The 18,746-nt window shown below is 43.6% G+C and overlaps 1 protein-coding gene across 1 annotated transcript in view; it reads left to right on the forward strand.

Moving 5' to 3' along the window:
* The first annotated feature begins 1,094 nt into the window (after positions 1 to 1,094).
* The window catches only part of DDX10 (DEAD-box helicase 10), a 211,051-nt gene continuing 193,399 nt past the window's right edge, over positions 1,095 to 18,746 (forward strand). Inside the window, exons 1-7 of the mRNA XM_066620001.1 lie at positions 1,095 to 1,311; positions 5,520 to 5,580; positions 6,416 to 6,546; positions 6,848 to 7,006; positions 8,985 to 9,105; positions 11,243 to 11,432; positions 16,669 to 16,795. Coding sequence (XP_066476098.1) covers positions 1,129 to 1,311; positions 5,520 to 5,580; positions 6,416 to 6,546; positions 6,848 to 7,006; positions 8,985 to 9,105; positions 11,243 to 11,432; positions 16,669 to 16,795 — 972 coding nt within the window. The 5' untranslated portion in view covers positions 1,095 to 1,128. The remainder of the gene's footprint in view (positions 1,312 to 5,519; positions 5,581 to 6,415; positions 6,547 to 6,847; positions 7,007 to 8,984; positions 9,106 to 11,242; positions 11,433 to 16,668; positions 16,796 to 18,746) is intronic.

Consider the following 18,746-nt stretch of genomic DNA (forward strand, 5'->3'; position numbering starts at 1 on the left):
AAGGATCACATGTTCCCATACCTTGAGAATGCACCAGTGACTACCCCTCCACCACAAGACGCAGCACACACCTCAGAGGCACAAATGCACCAGCACTGGAAAAATGGATACTATTGGGCCCTGAGTGAGGTAGCCTCAAGCTCTGAGGCTATCCAAAAATCAGATACTGTAACTGCTAATTACCCTGCAAAGAGCTCAGCTCCTACAGTGTGCAGTTGTGTGTAAATATAGGGAGATAAAAATCTGCCCTTTTCTGGTTCTTATTAAGCCAGAAAAATCTGCCTTTTTCTGGTTCTTATTACTTATAAATAAATATTGTTTTGTTCTAGATCTCCTTTTTTAAAAGGATGGTAAACTTAGGTGGGTCCCCAATAGAGTGTTAATTCAAAAACTGGGTGCTGGTGCTAAGAAGTTTGGGAACTGCTGGCATAAGGCAACTGATAAGTGCAAAATAGAAGATTAAAATGCACTCTACATAGTTCATAAGAAGAACCCTGCTGGATCAGGCCAAAGGCCCATCCAGTGCAGCTTCCTGTATCTCACAGCAGCCCCCCAAATGCTTCAGGGAACACACAAGACCACAAGACACAACCTGCGTCCTAGTGCCCGCCCCTGCACTTGGCATTCTGCTGTAGCCTACTTCTAAAATCAGCAGCTTGCACATACCCATCATGAGTTGTAACCCATGATGGACTTTTTCTCCAGAAACTTGTCCAGTGCCCTCTTAAAGGCATCCAGGCGAGATGCCATCGCTGCTTCCTGTGGCAAGGGGTTCCACAGACTAATTACAGGCTGGGTAAAGAAATTCACTGACATTAATCAGAGAGATCTTAAGAGATACACGTTGTGGTGGGAGGCAGCCAGGGCCTTCAGCACAGGACAGTGTCCCGCGGAGCGCTGCGGGTCTGCGAGAGCCCCATGCCCAGGCCTCCCCCAGGGTCAGCCGCTGCCCGGGCTCGTCTTCCTCGCAGTGGGAGGAACTGTGTGGTCCAGGCGGGGCGGGCTGGCGGGTGATGCTCTTTCCGTGCGCCCGGCTCCTCCTCCTGCTGCCGCTGCAGTCGCGCCTGGAAGCGGAGCGAAGCGTGCCTGCCTGCCTGCCTGCCAGCCCCACGCCTGGGCACGGACGGCATGGGCAAGAGCGCAGCGCAGCTCCCGGGCTCGCTCCCGGACCCGGTGCGCAGCTTCGAGCGGTGGAAGAAGAAGGACGCCAAGCGCAAGACCAGGCTGCGGCTCCAGCGCCGGCAGAGCAAGCGCCCCGCCTGGGAGCTGGAGAAGGAGGGCATCGCCCGGCTGGAGCAGCGCTACTCGCAGGTAAGGGCGGCGGCGGCGGCGGCGGCAGGGTGGAGGAGCCGGCGGACCCCTGTGGCTACGACCCTGGCCACACTTTCCTGGGAGTAAGCCCCATTGACTCTAATGGGGTTTACTTCTGAGTAGACATGCCTAGGCTTCAGCTCTGAGGCTGCAATCCTATCCGTACTTTCCTGGGATTAAGCCCCATTGACTCTAATGGAGTTTACTTCTTTGATGCCACTGTACTGCGATGACGGTCCCTGCAAAACTTAGTGCTTTGCACCCCATCTAGCTACGCCACTGAGAAGTGGGTCCCTTCATACGTTCAGAAGTAGGTATTGGATTGCATTGGCTGCACCAATGCAAAAGTGCTGGAAAGTTGGATAGGATTGGGCCCTAAGTGATTGCTGGCCCACCAAAGCTCATGACAAAATAAATACGTAAGTGCTAAAGATGCTGTGGAGGACTCCTTGTTGCTTGTGTTGTAGCAGATGATGAGTGCAGCCCTGTGCACACTTACCTCGGAGAGAGCATCACTGGGCACAGTGGCATGTAGTTCTAATTGTGCTTAGATTATTATTAACAGTATTTATATACTGCTTTTCAACTAAGATTGAAAAATGGTTGGCAACCTTCAGTCTTGAAAGACTATGGTATAAGCCTACAGCACCTGGTATTTCCGGGCGGTCTCCCATCCAAGTACTAACCAGGCCTGACACTGCTTAGCTTCTGAGATCAGACAAGATTGGGCATGTGCAGGGTAATGCTGCAATTTATCTACCTTTCTGAGATTGGTCATGTGATGGCATATGGCTGTCACTAAATTGTTAAAAATGTAGAATGGTCCACAGATACAAAGCTTTCAGTCGTTCTTCATGACAAAACTGAGTGCTGTACAAATGTGCAAAATGTTGAGAACTAGAATCTTGGAGTCAGTTCATGTGGAGCCCTAAGCACGTATGTTATGCATCCAGTGGGCCTGTAGGAATACTCTTTGGCTTACGTTCCCCCCCCCCCCGCTCTGTATATATAGGTATGTACATACATTGTGCACAAATAAAATTCCTAAGTGTACAATTCCTAAGTGAAAGGCATGTCTGTGTTGGAAAGTAATGGGAGACGAGTCCCATTTGGATTTGACTTGTGATATGTACATCAAAGCATGGGATTCTGACTCGAGCTTTCTCTCTTTTGCTTGTCTCAGTTTTCCTTTCAGATCTCTCTCCCTTTTTCTGTATCTTGCCTGATCTTCTCTTTATTCTCCCTCCATCTAGCAACACAGCTCCTTGTGAGAAGCTTTACAATGTACTATAGTTCCCAAGAATGAGGCTCTACTTCTAAAGCAATGCTTTGTCTCTATCTGTCATCAGATACATGGCAGATGGAACTGAAGAGAGGATCCTTTCACTTGTGGCACTGAAAATTTGGGGTAGCCAAGAAAGGCCTTCCTGGCCCTGTGGCTGTTTGCTTATAAACAGAAAGTGAATACACTGTTATTTTTGCAAGCTGTTTTAGCATACTGCTCCTAATTATGATTTTGTGTGCCTCTTTTTCTTTAGCTCATGTTCATTTGATTACTTCTGTTAGAATTCACTTATTTATTACTGCATATTGTTCAGTTTTTATTCTGTGTAAGCCATTTTGACTGTGAAAGATGGGATAGATCTAAGATCAGAAAGAAGCTTGTTTTGAGTCCTTGAGATGGGCAATACAATTAACTCCTGGGACAGCAATCAAGGAGTAAAAAGGAGCTGAGTACACCTACACTTTGAGCATATCTACACTACAAATTTATACTAAATAGTTTCTCTTTTCAGGGAAACAGTAAAGTTGACAAGAGATCTCTGACAAATAATGAACAACATTTCATTAAACTACAATTTCCAGCATTCTTTGGGGAAGTGCTTTAAAACCAATGCAAGACTGCAGTGTAGTTGTACCCTTGGTATTCTAGAGGTTTATAATTGCAGTGTATAGCTGTTTCTGTCTGTCTGATTCTCCCTGCCCCTGGCCCATATTCTGGTTCTAAGATAGCAGACATTTGCATTTTTAACCTGCCTCACTTAGAAGCTGTAAAGCTCAAAGATTTAACTTCATAGCAAATTTGACTAATGGAATGAGATTTTCAGAGTTTTTAATCATTGATGAAGAACTTGTCTTGAGCAGATCATATCTTTCTTCATGGAAGGCTCAGCTGATGTAAATGTGACTTTCAACTTCAATCCATACGGCTGCTGAAATACTCAAAGCAGAATGTATTGTTTAGAATTGTTTTATGCTGCTACTATTCCAAAACCCACTGCATCATCTTAACTTCCACTTGTCTGAGCATTCAGATACATTTTTTCATTTTTATTTAATATTTGTAAAATTCTCTTCCCTCAGAGACGTGATATTCTTGACCTCTCCATAACATTAACTTCATGCATCGTATATAATTTTTACGTAATAGGGTTTCAGCATTGGTAGCATATGTAATGCTATGACAAATTGCAGAGTACCAAAAACAGTTACTCCTTTTAATTTTTTATTTTGGGACTTGGAGTGGATATGATTAGTCAAATTTGTTAAGAAGATGTGGTGTATCTGTGAGCTTTAAGACTTCCAAGCAGGGCAGATTTGTTATCACTTCTTATCTCTGCAGTCAGATAGTCTTCTGATGAAAATTAGATGTCTGATTTGAAAAAAAGGGTTGAAATATGTTGAGATGGCATTATTTCATCATTAAGAAGTGCACATGTGCACACTCTCATCTCAGGACTTCCTGGGGAACTGCAAGTATTGGATGTGATTACTGTGTGTGTGTATACTGAGATGTGTTGCAAATATTCACCTTTTGATGGTGTTGATTAACTGAAATGAGATGTATGTATCATGCCCAGAAAAATGGAAACAGATGGTCTATAGGAGCAAAGCGAGAAGAGGCCTCCTGTATTCCCCGCTAAACCCTGTACATGTGTTAGGCCTAGTGTTTTTTAAGTGTTGCACCTGTTGTTAGGCTTAAAAACCTGTTTTTAAGTATGTGAGCCAAGGTTCCAAATCTTTCTCTTATGTGGCATTTCTGGTTTATAAAGAATATGCAGCCCTGAACCAATTTCTTTTATTTCATAAAAGCCCTAAAATTAGAAGTGCTTGAGGAAGTTTGAGTCTATTCAAGGAAACTCCAGTTATATCTTTCTCATGTCCCACTTTACACATCATTTATTTTTCACTTTTGTGTACTGCCCTTCCTCCAAGGATCTCATGGTGGTGAGCATGGTTCCTTCCCTCCTTTTGTCCTCACAACAACCCAGTGAAGTAGGAGAGGCGGAGAGACAGTGACTGGTCCAAGGTTACCCAGGAAGCTTCTTGACTGAGTGGGGATTTGAACCTGGATCTTCCAGGTCTCAAACCACTGTCTATACACCATCCTAGCTCCCCGATGAAGGAGTGAACAACATTCAGGACTGGTCCACTTCAAGGAACATATTTCAGGATGCTTTCCCATGCAAAACAAAAACTTGTCATCTGGTAGTAAACGAGCACATTGAAGGCAAGGTTTAGTGCAAACCTTTCTTGGATATGCTGGTTTACCCCATGCAGGATGGTTTTGTTTTGGCATGGGAAAGGATATGAAAACATGACTTTTTGCCTGAAGACTGAAGTGAATAGTCCAGAGGCGTGCCACCTCAATTTCAGCACCTTGCCCTGTGTAATGTGTAGATGAGATTTGAGAGCAAGACAAAACTTCTCTCATGTCAGCCAGTTCTACATGATTCAGACATTCTGCAGAGAATTGAGTTAAAAGGTCTTCTGGTAAATTGGAGAGGCTCTAACATTACTGGCTTATAACCATGTAACATTACCCAGCTCACTTGTCCCCTGGTCTCACGGTTGTCCCTGGGCACCCAAGAGCCACTTCTTTATGGAGTTCACCTAGTGCATTGCTGGCCTATTCTCTACGTTATTCATTATGTGAGGGTGGGGTTTTTCATTCTTCACCCTGATCATCAATGTTCCACACCAAGTGTATTTTGAGTTATTTATTTGAGGTATTGATATCTTGCCTTTTTGGTAAAATGTTTAAGGTGGCTTGCAGCATGAAACATTAAAATACAATAAAGACAACAGATAATATCAAAGTTTGGCGTCAGAGAGATAGCAGATAAAATGACAGAAAACTGATTTCTTTCAGATTTTGCTTGATGTTTTTAACACTTAATAAACTTTTTTCCTTTGCTTGTTTTCAGATAAATGCAAAAGAAATTGTAAGGTTTTCAGATTTCCCGTTGTCCAAGAAAACACTGAACGGTAAACACGATACTTTGTAAACCGCTTTGTGAACTTTTAGTTGAAAAGCGGTATATAAATACTGTTAATAATACTTAAGTGTCATTATTTAGCTTTGTGGTAAATTACCACCTTTTAGCATAACTTTATAAAATAATAGTAAGCTTGGAGTTAACAAATTTGCTTGGTATCTAGGAGCTAGCACAAAACTTTAAGACCCTGATGAATTTTGTCTACTTTATTATTTGTCATAAACTTTATTTTTGCCATATCCAAAATATAATTATTATATCAGGCTGGCCCTGATCAAGCTGCTCAAAAGCATAGGGCAGTGCTTCCCAATCATGGCTCCAAAGGGGTTGTGTGACATCTAAGATGGTAGCTCCTGGGAAGAGGACACCGTGGAAAAAGAGAGTTGTGATTTTGGTAAGTTTGGGAACTGCCAGCCTAGGGAATAATGGTCAGTGGCCATAATGAGGCTGTTTTCTTTCTACTGCCCCCCTGCCTGTTGTCCCCTGTGATGTGCAGGCAATTAATAACTCCCCTAATTCATATGCCAAGCAAGCTGTTTATTAGCCTAAGGCTGAAACTCAGTACACATGTACCCAAAAGTAAGTCCCAATGAACATAGTGGGAGTTCCTTACTCAGATATATAGGACTGAGCTGTAGGTGACATTCAGTCATTTGTGATAGATTGAAATCCTAAAACAATAACCACGGCCATCTTGATTCTCTTTCAGTTTGCAGAATTTTGCCTGACTAGTTGCCTTTAAATGATTCCCAATTTGCTGCATGTGACTAGGTGGACGTTTCCAAGCATATAAACTAGGCTTTTTTTGCTCTTTCATATGCCAGGCTTACAGGAAGCTCAGTATCGGATGGTGACTGAAATCCAGAGGCAGACTATAGGTTTGGCATTGCAAGGTAAAGATGTGCTGGGAGCTGCCAAAACAGGATCAGGAAAAACACTGGCTTTCCTTGTACCGGTAAGTAATATATCTCCTCACTGGTGATCATGTTGTAAGCTAATAGTTACTATGTTTTTATGGACATAAAACCAGAATGTGTCCATGCAACGTTCTGCCACGGAGGCCTCAACCTTCGAAAAAGCAACATATTGTAGAGGCCTTTGGCAACAGAGTAAAGTAAGATTGCCATCTTCATCGTTGTAATGTGGATTTTGGGTGTTCCTGTAGAAACACTGTGGGGGAAAATATCGTTTTATTTTAATTAACAAAAAAACAAAAAAATCTCAGGGTTCCTAATTAGAGTTTTGTAACTGTTCAGGCTCTCGAAATCTTATATCGCCTGCAATGGTCTTCCACGGATGGGCTCGGAGTTCTGATAATATCGCCTACCAGAGAGCTGGCATATCAGACGTTTGAGGTTCTGCGGAAAGTGGGGAAGAATCACGACTTTTCAGCTGGTCTTATCATTGGTGGAAAGGTTTGACCCCTTGTTTTCTTAACGAGTATTCCTTTTTTGCAGGGCAATATTAATATTTCAGTGGGCTTTGTCTCAAAAAAGTGCTTCTCCAAGTGTCTGCATCCGTTGCTTTTGTGGCATTTCCCCTTTGTTTCCTATCCTGTCATCCTGCTTTTTTGTTCTGCCACCTGTATGGTTACTTAGGCAGAAAGTTCTCTCTTGGAGAGGACAGCTAGACTTGTCCTAACTGAAGTACTGTTAGGACAGTGGTTTGGAAATTGTACTGAGATGTGTTTTTATGACAAAAGTCATCAATAAAAATATGTTATGCACATGGATCCATTGAAAAACTCTCCTCTGCAAGCTGCCTGATCTGTGAATGGAGCTTGTGTAAGAGCATTTCAATAGGGCTTGAAAGTTCTTGGCACTTTGGGCTCATAATTACCCAAATCACCAGTTTCTATAGCTAGAGCATCTTTGATGGTAGAACTGTTTTTATTCTCCCTTTTCTCATCCCAAGACAGTGATGGAGGTTAGGCATTATAGATCCAATACAATAGATAGGGTGTTGTTTTTATCGTTTTGCTAATTTGTGCACAGCTAGGCATAGACTTTTCCCCCCAAATCATGGTCAGAAATACTATTCTGACCATTAACTACCAACCCCATCTTACAGAACAGTGGTTCTCAAACTATTTAGCATGGGACCCACTTTTAAGATTGATAATCTGTCTGGGACCCACTGGAAGTAATGTCATGGCCGGGAGTGATGTCATCAAACTGGAAGTGCCTTCATTGTGATGCCAGAGCTGGAAGTGAAGTCATCAAGTAGGGAGTGAATCTTCCTTTAATATATTCAACACCATATAGTGGAGACCCAAGTGTTGACTGTATTAAAGGGAGAGTATCTCATGGCATTTTATTAGCATTTCATGTACTCCTACAGATCACCAACATGCTTAATTCACTCACGCCGGCAGCTTTCGGTCCTGAGGCTTCTTTTGGCTGACTGGAAACTTTCAAAAAGGTGCTGCCCAGGTTTGTGAGCTTCCAAGATGGTGCTGTCCACCTCGTTTGCCATTTCCCAAGATGGTGGCTGTCAGCTTATCATGTCCCACCGGAGATTGGGTTGTGACCCACCGAGTGGGTCATGACCCACAAACAGTGTTCTAAAAAGTTCTAGGCACTTCCATAATCAAAGGCTCACATCTTTATGAAGAGAAAATTGCTTCACTCAGAAAATAGCAATGCTGTAATGCAAAAATCTTTGCTCTTCATGACCAGAGGTTTTGGATTGTGCTTATAGCAATATAAAGGTTCTTTGGCTGTGGTTCCCAAACTACGGGATACGGCAATGAACTCACAGGGATGTCACAGGGTATTCTAAATTTTTGAGGGAAACACAGGTGTTAGGTATTTCTTTTGGCTTAGGTGCACTGTGAAAAAATTACTAAGGCCCAAATCCTAACCAGCTTTCCAGCACTGGCATAGCTGTGCCAATGGAACGTGTGCTGCGTCCTGCAGTTGGGGGGCAGTCATGGAGGCCTCCTCAAGGTAAGGGAATGTATGTTCCCTTACCTCGGAGCTGCATTGCCCTTATGTCAGTGCTGGAAAGTGGGTTAGGATTGCGCCCTAAGACACTAAGGGCTCTGTGAACCAAGAATATTTGGAACCTCTGCTCTATTGACTTTGCTGAGCCTCCATCAGAAGGGGGAATCCCACTGAAGTTCAGTGCATGTGAACAAACAGTGAAGTAGTATCTGCTGCAAATTCCCGGACTAGGCTAAAGTTTTCCATGTTCAGTGGTATGTTGTGTAGATCTAGTGAGTTTTTCTCTACCACCACCAGAGACTCGTATTTCTAAAGCAAGCTGTTTGCTATTGCATGGGGATAATTCTAAGACCTGTGATGTGAGCTGCTGCACCTGTTGCTTTTTCTAGGATAGCTCCTTGTTTGACAGGCATGCATTTTGAATCCTAAATTCGGCCTGCTATTTCAGGACTTGGAACAAGAATCAAGCAGAATACACAATATAAATATACTTATCTCTACTCCTGGTCGGCTTTTGCAGCACATGGATGAAACGTCTTACTTCCATGCCTCTGATCTACAAATGTTGAGTAAGTAAAATGTTTATTGAAATGTTCTTCTGGGTACACTTAAGGTGAATTCTGTGCCCTTCAGAAATGGTCTTCATTGAAAGCCATTGCTCTTACCTCAAACTCCATAAAAACTCTGAGGCACATATGGAGCTTTGTGCAATAAAGGGCTCCTACTTTTCAGTGTTGGGGGGGGGGAATTCCATACATACATCCTTTAGAACTGGGGTGGCTACCCGGCAGCATGCATACCGCTAGTGGCACACAGACACTTCCTAAGTGGCGCATGCAAAGTCACCTGTCATGGCCACACTGGCCAACACAGGTCTCCATGGCCATAAGCACTTGGCACTTCTCCCAGCATGAAGCCCAGAAAGGGAGTGACAAGGCCCAGAATGGGGTGAAAATAACTGAGCAGAGACTTGGCAGATGACATGGGCTGACAAAACAACCTGAGCAGGTCCAGAGAGGACCGAAATAAGTTGGTGTGACACGTTCAAGATTCTGTATATAAAAAGTGGGGCATGGCATACTGCGGGTTGGCCACCCCTGCTTTAGAATATGCAGGGACTATTTTCTGGATCAGAAGTGAAGGCTGAAACATCTGTTCTCATCAGCTAGTTCTGTTCCATTCTAGCAGCTCCCTTGACAAACAAACAAAGTCATGTTCTTGTTTACATTTCTTTAAGGTGAAAAGGGAAAGTTGTTGAAGCACAGAGGCAAGATACAATTGTGTTGCATGCACAGATCTGGTGTACTACACTTGGGGATTGCAGATATACTCAGTGTGTTTCATTACTCTCTTGTTTGTCACAGATCAGGATGAAGTATGACACAAGGATAAATTTAGTGACAGTGGAGGTGGGCTTGCTAGGGAGAATACAATGCAAAAGCTGTACTTGAAAAGGGCTAGAGAATGAAATGCAGTTTACTCTTGCAAGGCTTGGTGCTGCAAAATAGTTGGGTGTCCTGGCCTTCTGAAGTGAGGTCGGTGGCAACTGTGGAAGGGTTTTTTTTTTATGCTGGTACCCCTCTTGGGGAACTCTTTCCTTTCTCTGGATATCTTGCTTTTATTTTGATATTGAACCAAGACTTAACTTTTTTTAAATCCAGGTCTTTTAATATTTTTTGTGTTAGCAGCTATCTCCTTTATTGTCAGCCTATTGCCTTTTTTTTTTTTTAAGTGTTCTGTTGTACTTTGATGATTTTTATTGTAAGCTGTCCAGAGAACTCCAATTCCAGCTGAAGTCTGGGATATCAAATCTTAAAAATAAAATAAGTCTGAAACCAGTTAAGGAAGCAAAAGTTGGATCAAAAACACGGGCAGCCCAATCCAGCACCTAGGGCTGCAGCAGTACCAAAATGGCTACAGCTGTTTCCTATGGGGCTGGGAAGCAATGCCAGGGCTATTTGCGTTAAGGAAGCTTACACTCCCTTACCCCATGTAGTCCCCAGGTGACCTGATGGGTCTCCTAGGAGCTGTGCCTGCTATTGAGCAGGCTCATATTCAAAGAGACCTTTGTTGGGTCCCCTGGGCTGGGAGGGTCTGCCGCCATCTCTGCTTCCTCTCACCTTGCTCCTTCCCCCGCCACTCCCCCAGCTCCATGCGGTGGTCCTCCGTGCTCCACTTGACGTTGGATCAGTGTGGGCTTGCCCTGAGTCAGCCGCAGCGCTGGTCTGGCACAGACTGTCGCAGACGTGCCTTACGGCACATTTGTAAAACCGCGTTCCAGTGCGGGCTGCGTTAGATTGGGCCCTGTGTCAGTTCAATAAAGCCTCCTCAGCTGTACCAGTTGGATCTGTAACAACCTGTTGAAAAGCAGTGGTGGCCCCCTTTTTAAATGTTTGAAGTAACAGTTTGGTGCCTTTCCCTTATTGGGAAGTTCTGCAGTCAAGATAGCGGAAGCCCTGACTCTGGTGAACACCTGCCAAACTTCAGTAGGGAAATCTTTCAAACCTGTTCCTGGACTTTCAGATGTTGAGAGTGAAGTGAAGAATGTGTGGGGTCACACACGTGAGTTCCTTCTTCTTGTGTGAATTTTGCGCTGCATGTGGATAAGCCCTGGTATCAGTGTGGAAATTAGTCTCGCTTTCTGTCTGAAGGTTAGAAGCTTAAAAAAAAAATCCAATTCCCTCCAGCCAGCTTTTCTCATTCCAGTACTTGATGAGGCCGACAGAATTTTGGACATGGGCTTTGCTGATACGATGAATGCAATAATAGAAAACCTTCCCAAGAAACGACAGACGCTCCTTTTCTCAGCAACGCAAACAAAATCCGTGAAGGACCTGGCGAGGTTGAGCTTAAAAGATCCGGAATATGTCTGGGTGCACGAAAAGGCAAAGTTCAGGTAGGAAAAAGCTCTTTTTATTTAGACTTCAAAGGAATAAATGTGTAGCACTTTCTGTGTTCTGGTTCTGTAGAAGAGAGAAGGAATTCTCTTGTTCATTCGGAGGCCTTGTGATAAAGCAGGACAGAAAACTGACATAAGCAAAAACAATTAATAAATAATGAATAATAATAATCAGTAGAAGTAGGTCAGCAGAAGTGTGGTTATGGAATTCTTTGCTTCAGTTGCCGCTCAGTCATTTCAAGTTCTCTCTGTGTTACAAATCACTTTGATCTATAAATTTTTGGCCTTGGGGCCAGAAGTTGTAAGCTGGAGTCAAGTACATAAAATAGCCGATTTAAAACAGATGAAAACTGGCCAAACTGTTGCCGTCAAAAGCCAGGCCATGCAATTCTTCGTCTGCTTCAGCCCACCCCCATCTCAAAGGCTTAGGCAAGGAAATTCAAAAAGTAGCTATAAGAGGTCCTACTGAGACTCATTTAAAACCTAGCTGTAAATGTTCTGTGCAGTCCTGAGTGTGTGCGCTTAGGACTGCTGACTTACTTGGTCCCACTGAAAGCAATAGCTCTTACGTCTGAATAAGCCTGGTTAGGATTGGGCTATGATGTTAGCAACTTTTTGCTATACTGGGGGGGGGGAGTTGAAGATTTTGGTTTGGCTTACTAACCAAGCCATTATCTGTGTTTGTGGCTGACGCAACCCTTCTGTAAATCAGTCGTTGTTGATCACGATGCCTATGTAGAGCCTTCACATTCAGAGACAGTATTGTTCTGATTATCAGTTGTTGGTGGGAGTGGGGAGGAAGCAACAGCAATGGAATGCTAGTGCCTCCAAGCCTTGCTAGTGCCTCCCAGAGGTGTCTAGTTGACCCCTGTGGAAAGCATACTGTTGCACGAGGTACTACCCAGCCATGAGGCCAACTGAAGCAGTTGCTTCATAAGAACATAAGAACAGCCCCATTGGATCAGGCCATAGGCCCATCTAGTCCAGCTTCTTGTATCTCACAGTGGCCCACCAAATGCCCCAGGGAGCACACCAGATAACAAGAGACCTAATCCTGGTGCCCTCCCTTGCATCTGGCATTCTGATATAGCCCATTTCTAAGATCAGGAGGTTGTACATGCACATCATGGCTTGTAACCCGCAATGGATCTTTCCTCCAGAAACTTGTCCAGTTCGGTGTCCAGGCCAGATGCCATCACCACATCCTGTGGCAAGGAATTCCACAGACCAACCACTTTTTTCAGGCAGCAGAATTGGTAGATTGCCCATCTTGCCTGCTTGCCTCCACTGCTTCTCCCCCTCTTTCCACTCCCTGGATTGGAAAAGGAAGAGGGGGACAAAGAGGAAGAAGAAATGTACAGGGGAAGATCAGGCTGAGCTAGAATGTTGATGAATGAGAGAAGCAGAGGGTGGCACATCATTGGGTAAAGGGGGGCAGCATTTGGCATGCTGCTTCAGGCATTGGGAAAACTTGGGCTGGCCTTGTGATGGACCTTTGTTCATGCATGTTGAGAGTGGAAGATGAGACCGGGTTCCTTGGTCCATATCTCAACTCTGCCATGGGCTCAGTAGATGACCTCAGATAAACCACTATTCTCTCAACCTGATCTCTTGTTTGCAGGACTACTAGCCTTTGAGCATTTGGCTGTTTGCTAATTGCAATTATAATCAAGGTACATACCACATATGCATTCAGAAAGAGCAATATTTTCATATAAAGTGTGAAAGATATTTTTCTTGCAACAGTCATGTTTTTCCCCCTCTTCCTTACCTTGCCCTATGCTGTATCGTTGGTGTAATGGTGAAGAGTCTGTGCTGTAAATCAGGACTATCCTAGTGTAAGTCTGCAGGCCCCAAATTCACTAGGTGGCTGTAGGCAAGCCACTGTCCCTCAGCATCCCCATCTGCAGTTTGGGGATAATAAGTTCGTGTGTTCGTAGGTATCGCGAGAGAATGGTACGTATGAAGTGCTTTGCACGCTCAAATAGTTTTGCCAAGTTGTTGATGGTTCTATCCTAAGTTATCCTTCCATTTGTGTAAAGCGGTTGAAGTGATAGTGCCAGGTTCTTGTACACAGAAATCTGAACTGCATCCTGACGAGGCTTCATGTGTGTGCAACCTGTTCTGCGGTATGTTTCACGTGCCTCTGGTGGATGTAAAGTGTTTGGTTTGTTCTTGCTCAGTATCTTTAGCATATGCTTGTGCAGCCACACGCAGAACCGTGTGAAGTCCTGCCTTCCTCATACTCTCTTTAAAGTACAACCTTTTAACTCAAGAACATAAGATGAACTTTGCTGGATCAGGCCGAGCAGGCTATCTAGTCCAGCTTCCTGTATCTCACAGGGGCCCACCGGATGCCTCTGGAAGTACACCAGGCAGCAGGATACCTGGATCCTGTTGCCACTCTCTTGCACCTGGCATTGAGAGATTGACAACTCTAACTATACCCCAATATAAAACTTGACAAAGCAAGAAAATTATCGTGGCCATCAGTTTCATTCCTCCCATTTTCTGAAGCCCCTTTATCCATCTGTGATGTAGAAAGTGATGATCTGTGTGTAACACAGACAACCTCACCTCAAGGATTTTATTTCTTGTTTTATATACATGCTGGTGGGAAATACTCCCTTCCCCCCAATGAGAAAAGATTGATTCCTGAGAACATTTCCATTCTTGGAATATCTTAGGAGCCTGAATTAGGCAATGAAATGAAGCAAAAGTGAAGTTTTATTTTTCAGCAGAAATTATTGCCTTGAGAAAACAGTATTTCATTGGCTTACCAGAACAAGGGGTGGTGGTGGGGAGTTCAAGCAAGATTATTACAAGACAGCAGCAGTGATGGTGGCATAATTTACAGAGCGATGGGCTGTATCAAATCATTACAGAAGACTGTGATTTCAGCAAAGCAAGTAGCATCCTCAATAAAAGTGTGGAGCTATTTTTAATGGTTCCAGGTTCAACAGTGGGAGGATAGAATGAATATTTGAAAAATATATTGTGTTTGGGGGGATGCAGGTATTGTGTTTGGGGGGGGGGGAAGGAGGAGAATAGCTTTGTCTACTCCCTCAATTTTCTTTCACTAAGAAAGAAAACTGATGCCTTGAATTCTATCTCAGCAGTGCCTTTGTGTGTGTCACTGCCAGTCTGATTAGAGTGCACCCTTGTTTTGTCTCGTTTTGTAAAGCAGGAAGTTGTGACATTGCTTTCTGCCCTAGCTCAGTGGCAGAATGCATGCTCTGCATGCAGAAAAGCTCCAATCCAACCCCTGGAATCTTCCAATTAAAAGGGTCTCTGGAAAGGATCTCTGAAGAATCACTGCCAGACAGAGGAGAGGCTGCCCAGCTACATGCTAACGAATGATTTGGATCCATATAAAACGGCTTTATGTGTTCTTATGCAGAAACACAATTTTAATGGGATTGTAAAGAAAAAGTGGCCTTTTTTTTTTTTTTTGGGTTAAGATTGCTTAAAATGCCTCTGTTATAGATGCTGCTTAACTTTGCAAAGAATATATTTATTTTAAATTTCCAGCTTAGCCAATGGCTGGGTTTATGGACCAAAAATCATTTATTTATGATGATGATTGTAATTTTCTCATTTTTTTATATAACAGCAACACAGGTCCAGTAAACAAAATTTGTAGGTAGGTGGATGCGGGAGGGAGGTAAGCATGGAGATTTGATCGATCAAGGCAACGGGGTCATTGATGGTTACAGTTTGCCACCTGTGTGACACGTAGGCATATCCATCTAAGTAAGCACCCATCATGTGGTGTTAACATTGATGTACTACGTTTGAAAACAGTGCAGTCATGTCTTCCATCTATTAGTGCGTAAAGAAGATCTGCCCTTTTGATGCTGTAGAACCAGTTATTTGATTACTTGGGGAGTATGTGGTAGCTATGCAGTGGTCTCTTGAGAGTCTTTGCCAGCAGGATACAAGTCAGGAGGCCATTTGTGTCCAAGTAAAAGAGATTTCTAGGAATTAGGGCACAGCCGAAATCCCCCCCCCCCCGCTTCTGCAGCTTTGATAGCTTTCCATCTCTTTATTAGAGCATATTGAAAAAGTTTTCCTTGTTATTTAACGGGAACAGTCAATTAGGTTTAAGCTTCAGTTAGCCTAGTTCAGGGGTGTCAAACCCGTTTCATAAAGTGGCCCAAAAAGCATTCATGGTTCTTGCTCCCAGCTGAAAGTGACATCATTTAGCAGGAAGTGATGTCATTATGCAGATGCTGACCAGAAATGAGCACTTTGTTCTCTCATAGAAACTCATTTCTATGCAATGACAGAAGAGAAGAAGTGCAAATTTTGATCATATTTTCAAGACATTGGAGACCCCAATTATCATGCAGGCCACCCTTTCAGCATTGCTGCTTCTGCCTTGGCATCATTTTGCAGCTCAAGAGCTGAGAGGTGGTCTGTGAAGCGACACTTTGGCAGAAGTGGTGCTTCTGAAAAGGTGGCTCCATGTGATAATTGGACTCTCCCAAAACCTCAGCAATGTCTCCCTCTTACACCCCTCTTGGTCTGCCCTTTCCCCCATAGTGTTTCTTACCTTCTGAGGTCTTCTTTCCCTCCCAGAGCCTCAGCAGAAGCAGTGCTGCTGCAAGGGTGGCTCTGGGAGAGCCCAGTGATTATGGGGGGGGGGGGCGCAGACATCCGTCCGACCTTATGTTAACACCCCATGCCTACTCCATAACTCTGGTGCAGAGACCACTAATCCAAATTGTGGTCCCAGCATTGCTGTCTCCAATGGCATCCCCCTCAGCCTGGGTGATTTTCAGTGCCCACCAGATTTTGTGTGCTGTCTGTTTGCTGTGCCCTCCCCACCCTTGAAATACAGTTGTTGTAAATTGGGTTGAGAAGGTAAGTAAATGCTAGAGTGACACAAAGACCTGTCTTCTTGTTCCCATTTGAAAACCTTCATTTAGTCTGCAGGACCATAAGACACCTGGAGGAAATTCTCTGTCCCTGCATCTTTAGGGTGCAAGCCTGACCTTGCCTGACATTGGTTCCCACCAAGTAGCCATGCTCAGCTGGCAGACTGGAAGTGCTAATCAAGCTACGTTTTTGGGAGTATGAAGCTATTGGGGAGGAGAGAAATCATGAACAATAGTTCTTGCTGCTGTTCCCATAGTTGGATGCAGGGAAAAATGTATCTCTTGTTCATTATCCTAAGTTATTAATAGTATCTTATATTTATCACATGATTCTTTTTTTTTTCTTGTTTTAGTACTCCCGCAACTTTGGAACAGAACTATGTTGTTTGTGAACTGCATCAAAAAATTACCATGTTGTATTCCTTTCTGAGAAGTCACCTGAATAAGAAGAGTATTGTATTTTTTGCAAGTTGTAAAGAGGTATTTTATATGTCTATTCTCCTAGCTCCTACCACTTGTAAAAATGGCTTTTTAGAAAGATCTGCCTTGCATGCCAGAAATCCAGAATGAGAAAGCAGCTGTGAAAATCATTTTCTGTGCCCAAAGAGCATGAATCTGTTCATACATATTTTAAATGGGACCTATTAAAATGTGCGGTAATGGAAAAGGCCTTGAAATGAAAGGTTGGTGATGTGTCTTCCAGTTAGGGAGATCTCTGAGCCTTCAGTCCTGTCACTTCCAAAAGTAGTTCCACTGAAGTTGGCAGGTTTTAGCTTTCTCAGGATTAAGGCTGCAATCCTGTATGCCAGTGGTTCTCACTCAGCATTTAGCAGAACCCACTTTTTAAATGATACTCTGTCGGGACCTACTAGACGTGATGTCATGACCAGAAGTGACATCATTAAGCAGGAAAATTATTAACAATCCTAGGCTGCAATCTTACCCAGGAGTAAGTTCCATTTACTATCATATACACCAGGGGTCTCCAAACCCCAGCCCGGGGGCCAGATGCGGCCCGCGGCAAGCCTCTATCTGACCTGCAGCCAGCCTCTGATCCCCTGAGAGCCACTAGCCCAGTTGACCAAAGACAACCAGAGTTGTGCTTATGGGATAGGGAAATGGGGGTCCATTTAAATTTGTGCTTTGTTTCTTGGTCTGTGTTCATGCTTGGAGAAGTCCTGGACATTTGACACATTCATTTATTCATTCATGTAAGTTCCATCTCTAATGTATTTATTTAAATTTTATATTTAATTTTTTTTACGGTCCTTGACACTGTGCCAGGTATTTGATGCGGCCCTTTGGGTGAAAAGTTTAGAGACCGCTGATATACACAATAGCCTGTTAAAATAACAGATCAGTAACATTTCCCCAAATGCAGTCATGTACCATGGTAGCGTCAAATCAAGCATCAATATTAAAAAAAAAATTGAAATGAATGGGGACCCACCTGAAATTGGCTTGCAACCCACCTAGTGGGCCCTGACCCACAATTTGAGAAACACTGCTGTATGAGCTTTCCTAGTAGTAAGCCCCATTGAACACAGTGGGACTTGCTTCTGAGTAGATATGCCTCGGATTGTGCTGTAAGTTGACAATCTGAATTTCTGTGTTATATGTTGACTTGAGCCTCACAAGCAGAAGATGAGATGGCAAACCTGTATTTCTGCAAATACATGTGGGGCCTCCGTATCTACGGATTGTGTATCCATAGATCTGGCTCAACACAGGTCTCCTGGACCCACATTGAGCCAGTCTTGGCCCCACCTGAGCCCTTTGGAGGTGACTGGAGCTGTGCTTCCCTGGGCCTCAGAACGCCTTGATGTGGCATAAAAATGTCACTTCCAGTTTCCTTTGAGAAACCAGAAGTAGCGGTTTTTTGGCCAAAATGGCCATTTTGGAACCCAGAGAGGCAGTGGATGGACGCACACTACCTTTGCAGGCTTCAGAAAGCCCCCCAGAGGGCACCAGAGCGCAGCTCCAGTTCCCTTCAGAGGGCTTATGAGGTTGAAAATGGCAGATTTGATTATCTGAGATTTTTGGTATCGGGGGGGGGGGGGTTCGAGAAAATAATTTGTGTTGGGTGTCCCTGGGACAAAGTTTTGAAAAAGGGTACTGAATATCTTTTTAATAATTGGGGTAAAGTTGAAGCTAGATCCTTTTGTAATGTAATTGAACTTAAAAACCAAAAAACTTCTGCACATAACCATAAAGTCCTGGTTGGAAATATGTGACTGCATAGCATCAGAAATCCAGTGGACCATTACATAGTGCGGAGGAATAGAGGAAAGCATACTCAGTGACTGAAATGGGTAAATTCATTGGATCAATAAAATTAATTACGGATGTCCCATGTAATGTGCAGTTTCACTTTGTAGTGTCTGTTGCAAAATATTATAGCAAATTCATTTAAAAAACAAAGTTTATTTGC

This window comes from Tiliqua scincoides, chromosome 3 (assembly GCF_035046505.1).
Source record: "Tiliqua scincoides isolate rTilSci1 chromosome 3, rTilSci1.hap2, whole genome shotgun sequence".
Lineage (NCBI taxonomy): Eukaryota > Metazoa > Chordata > Lepidosauria > Squamata > Scincidae > Tiliqua > Tiliqua scincoides.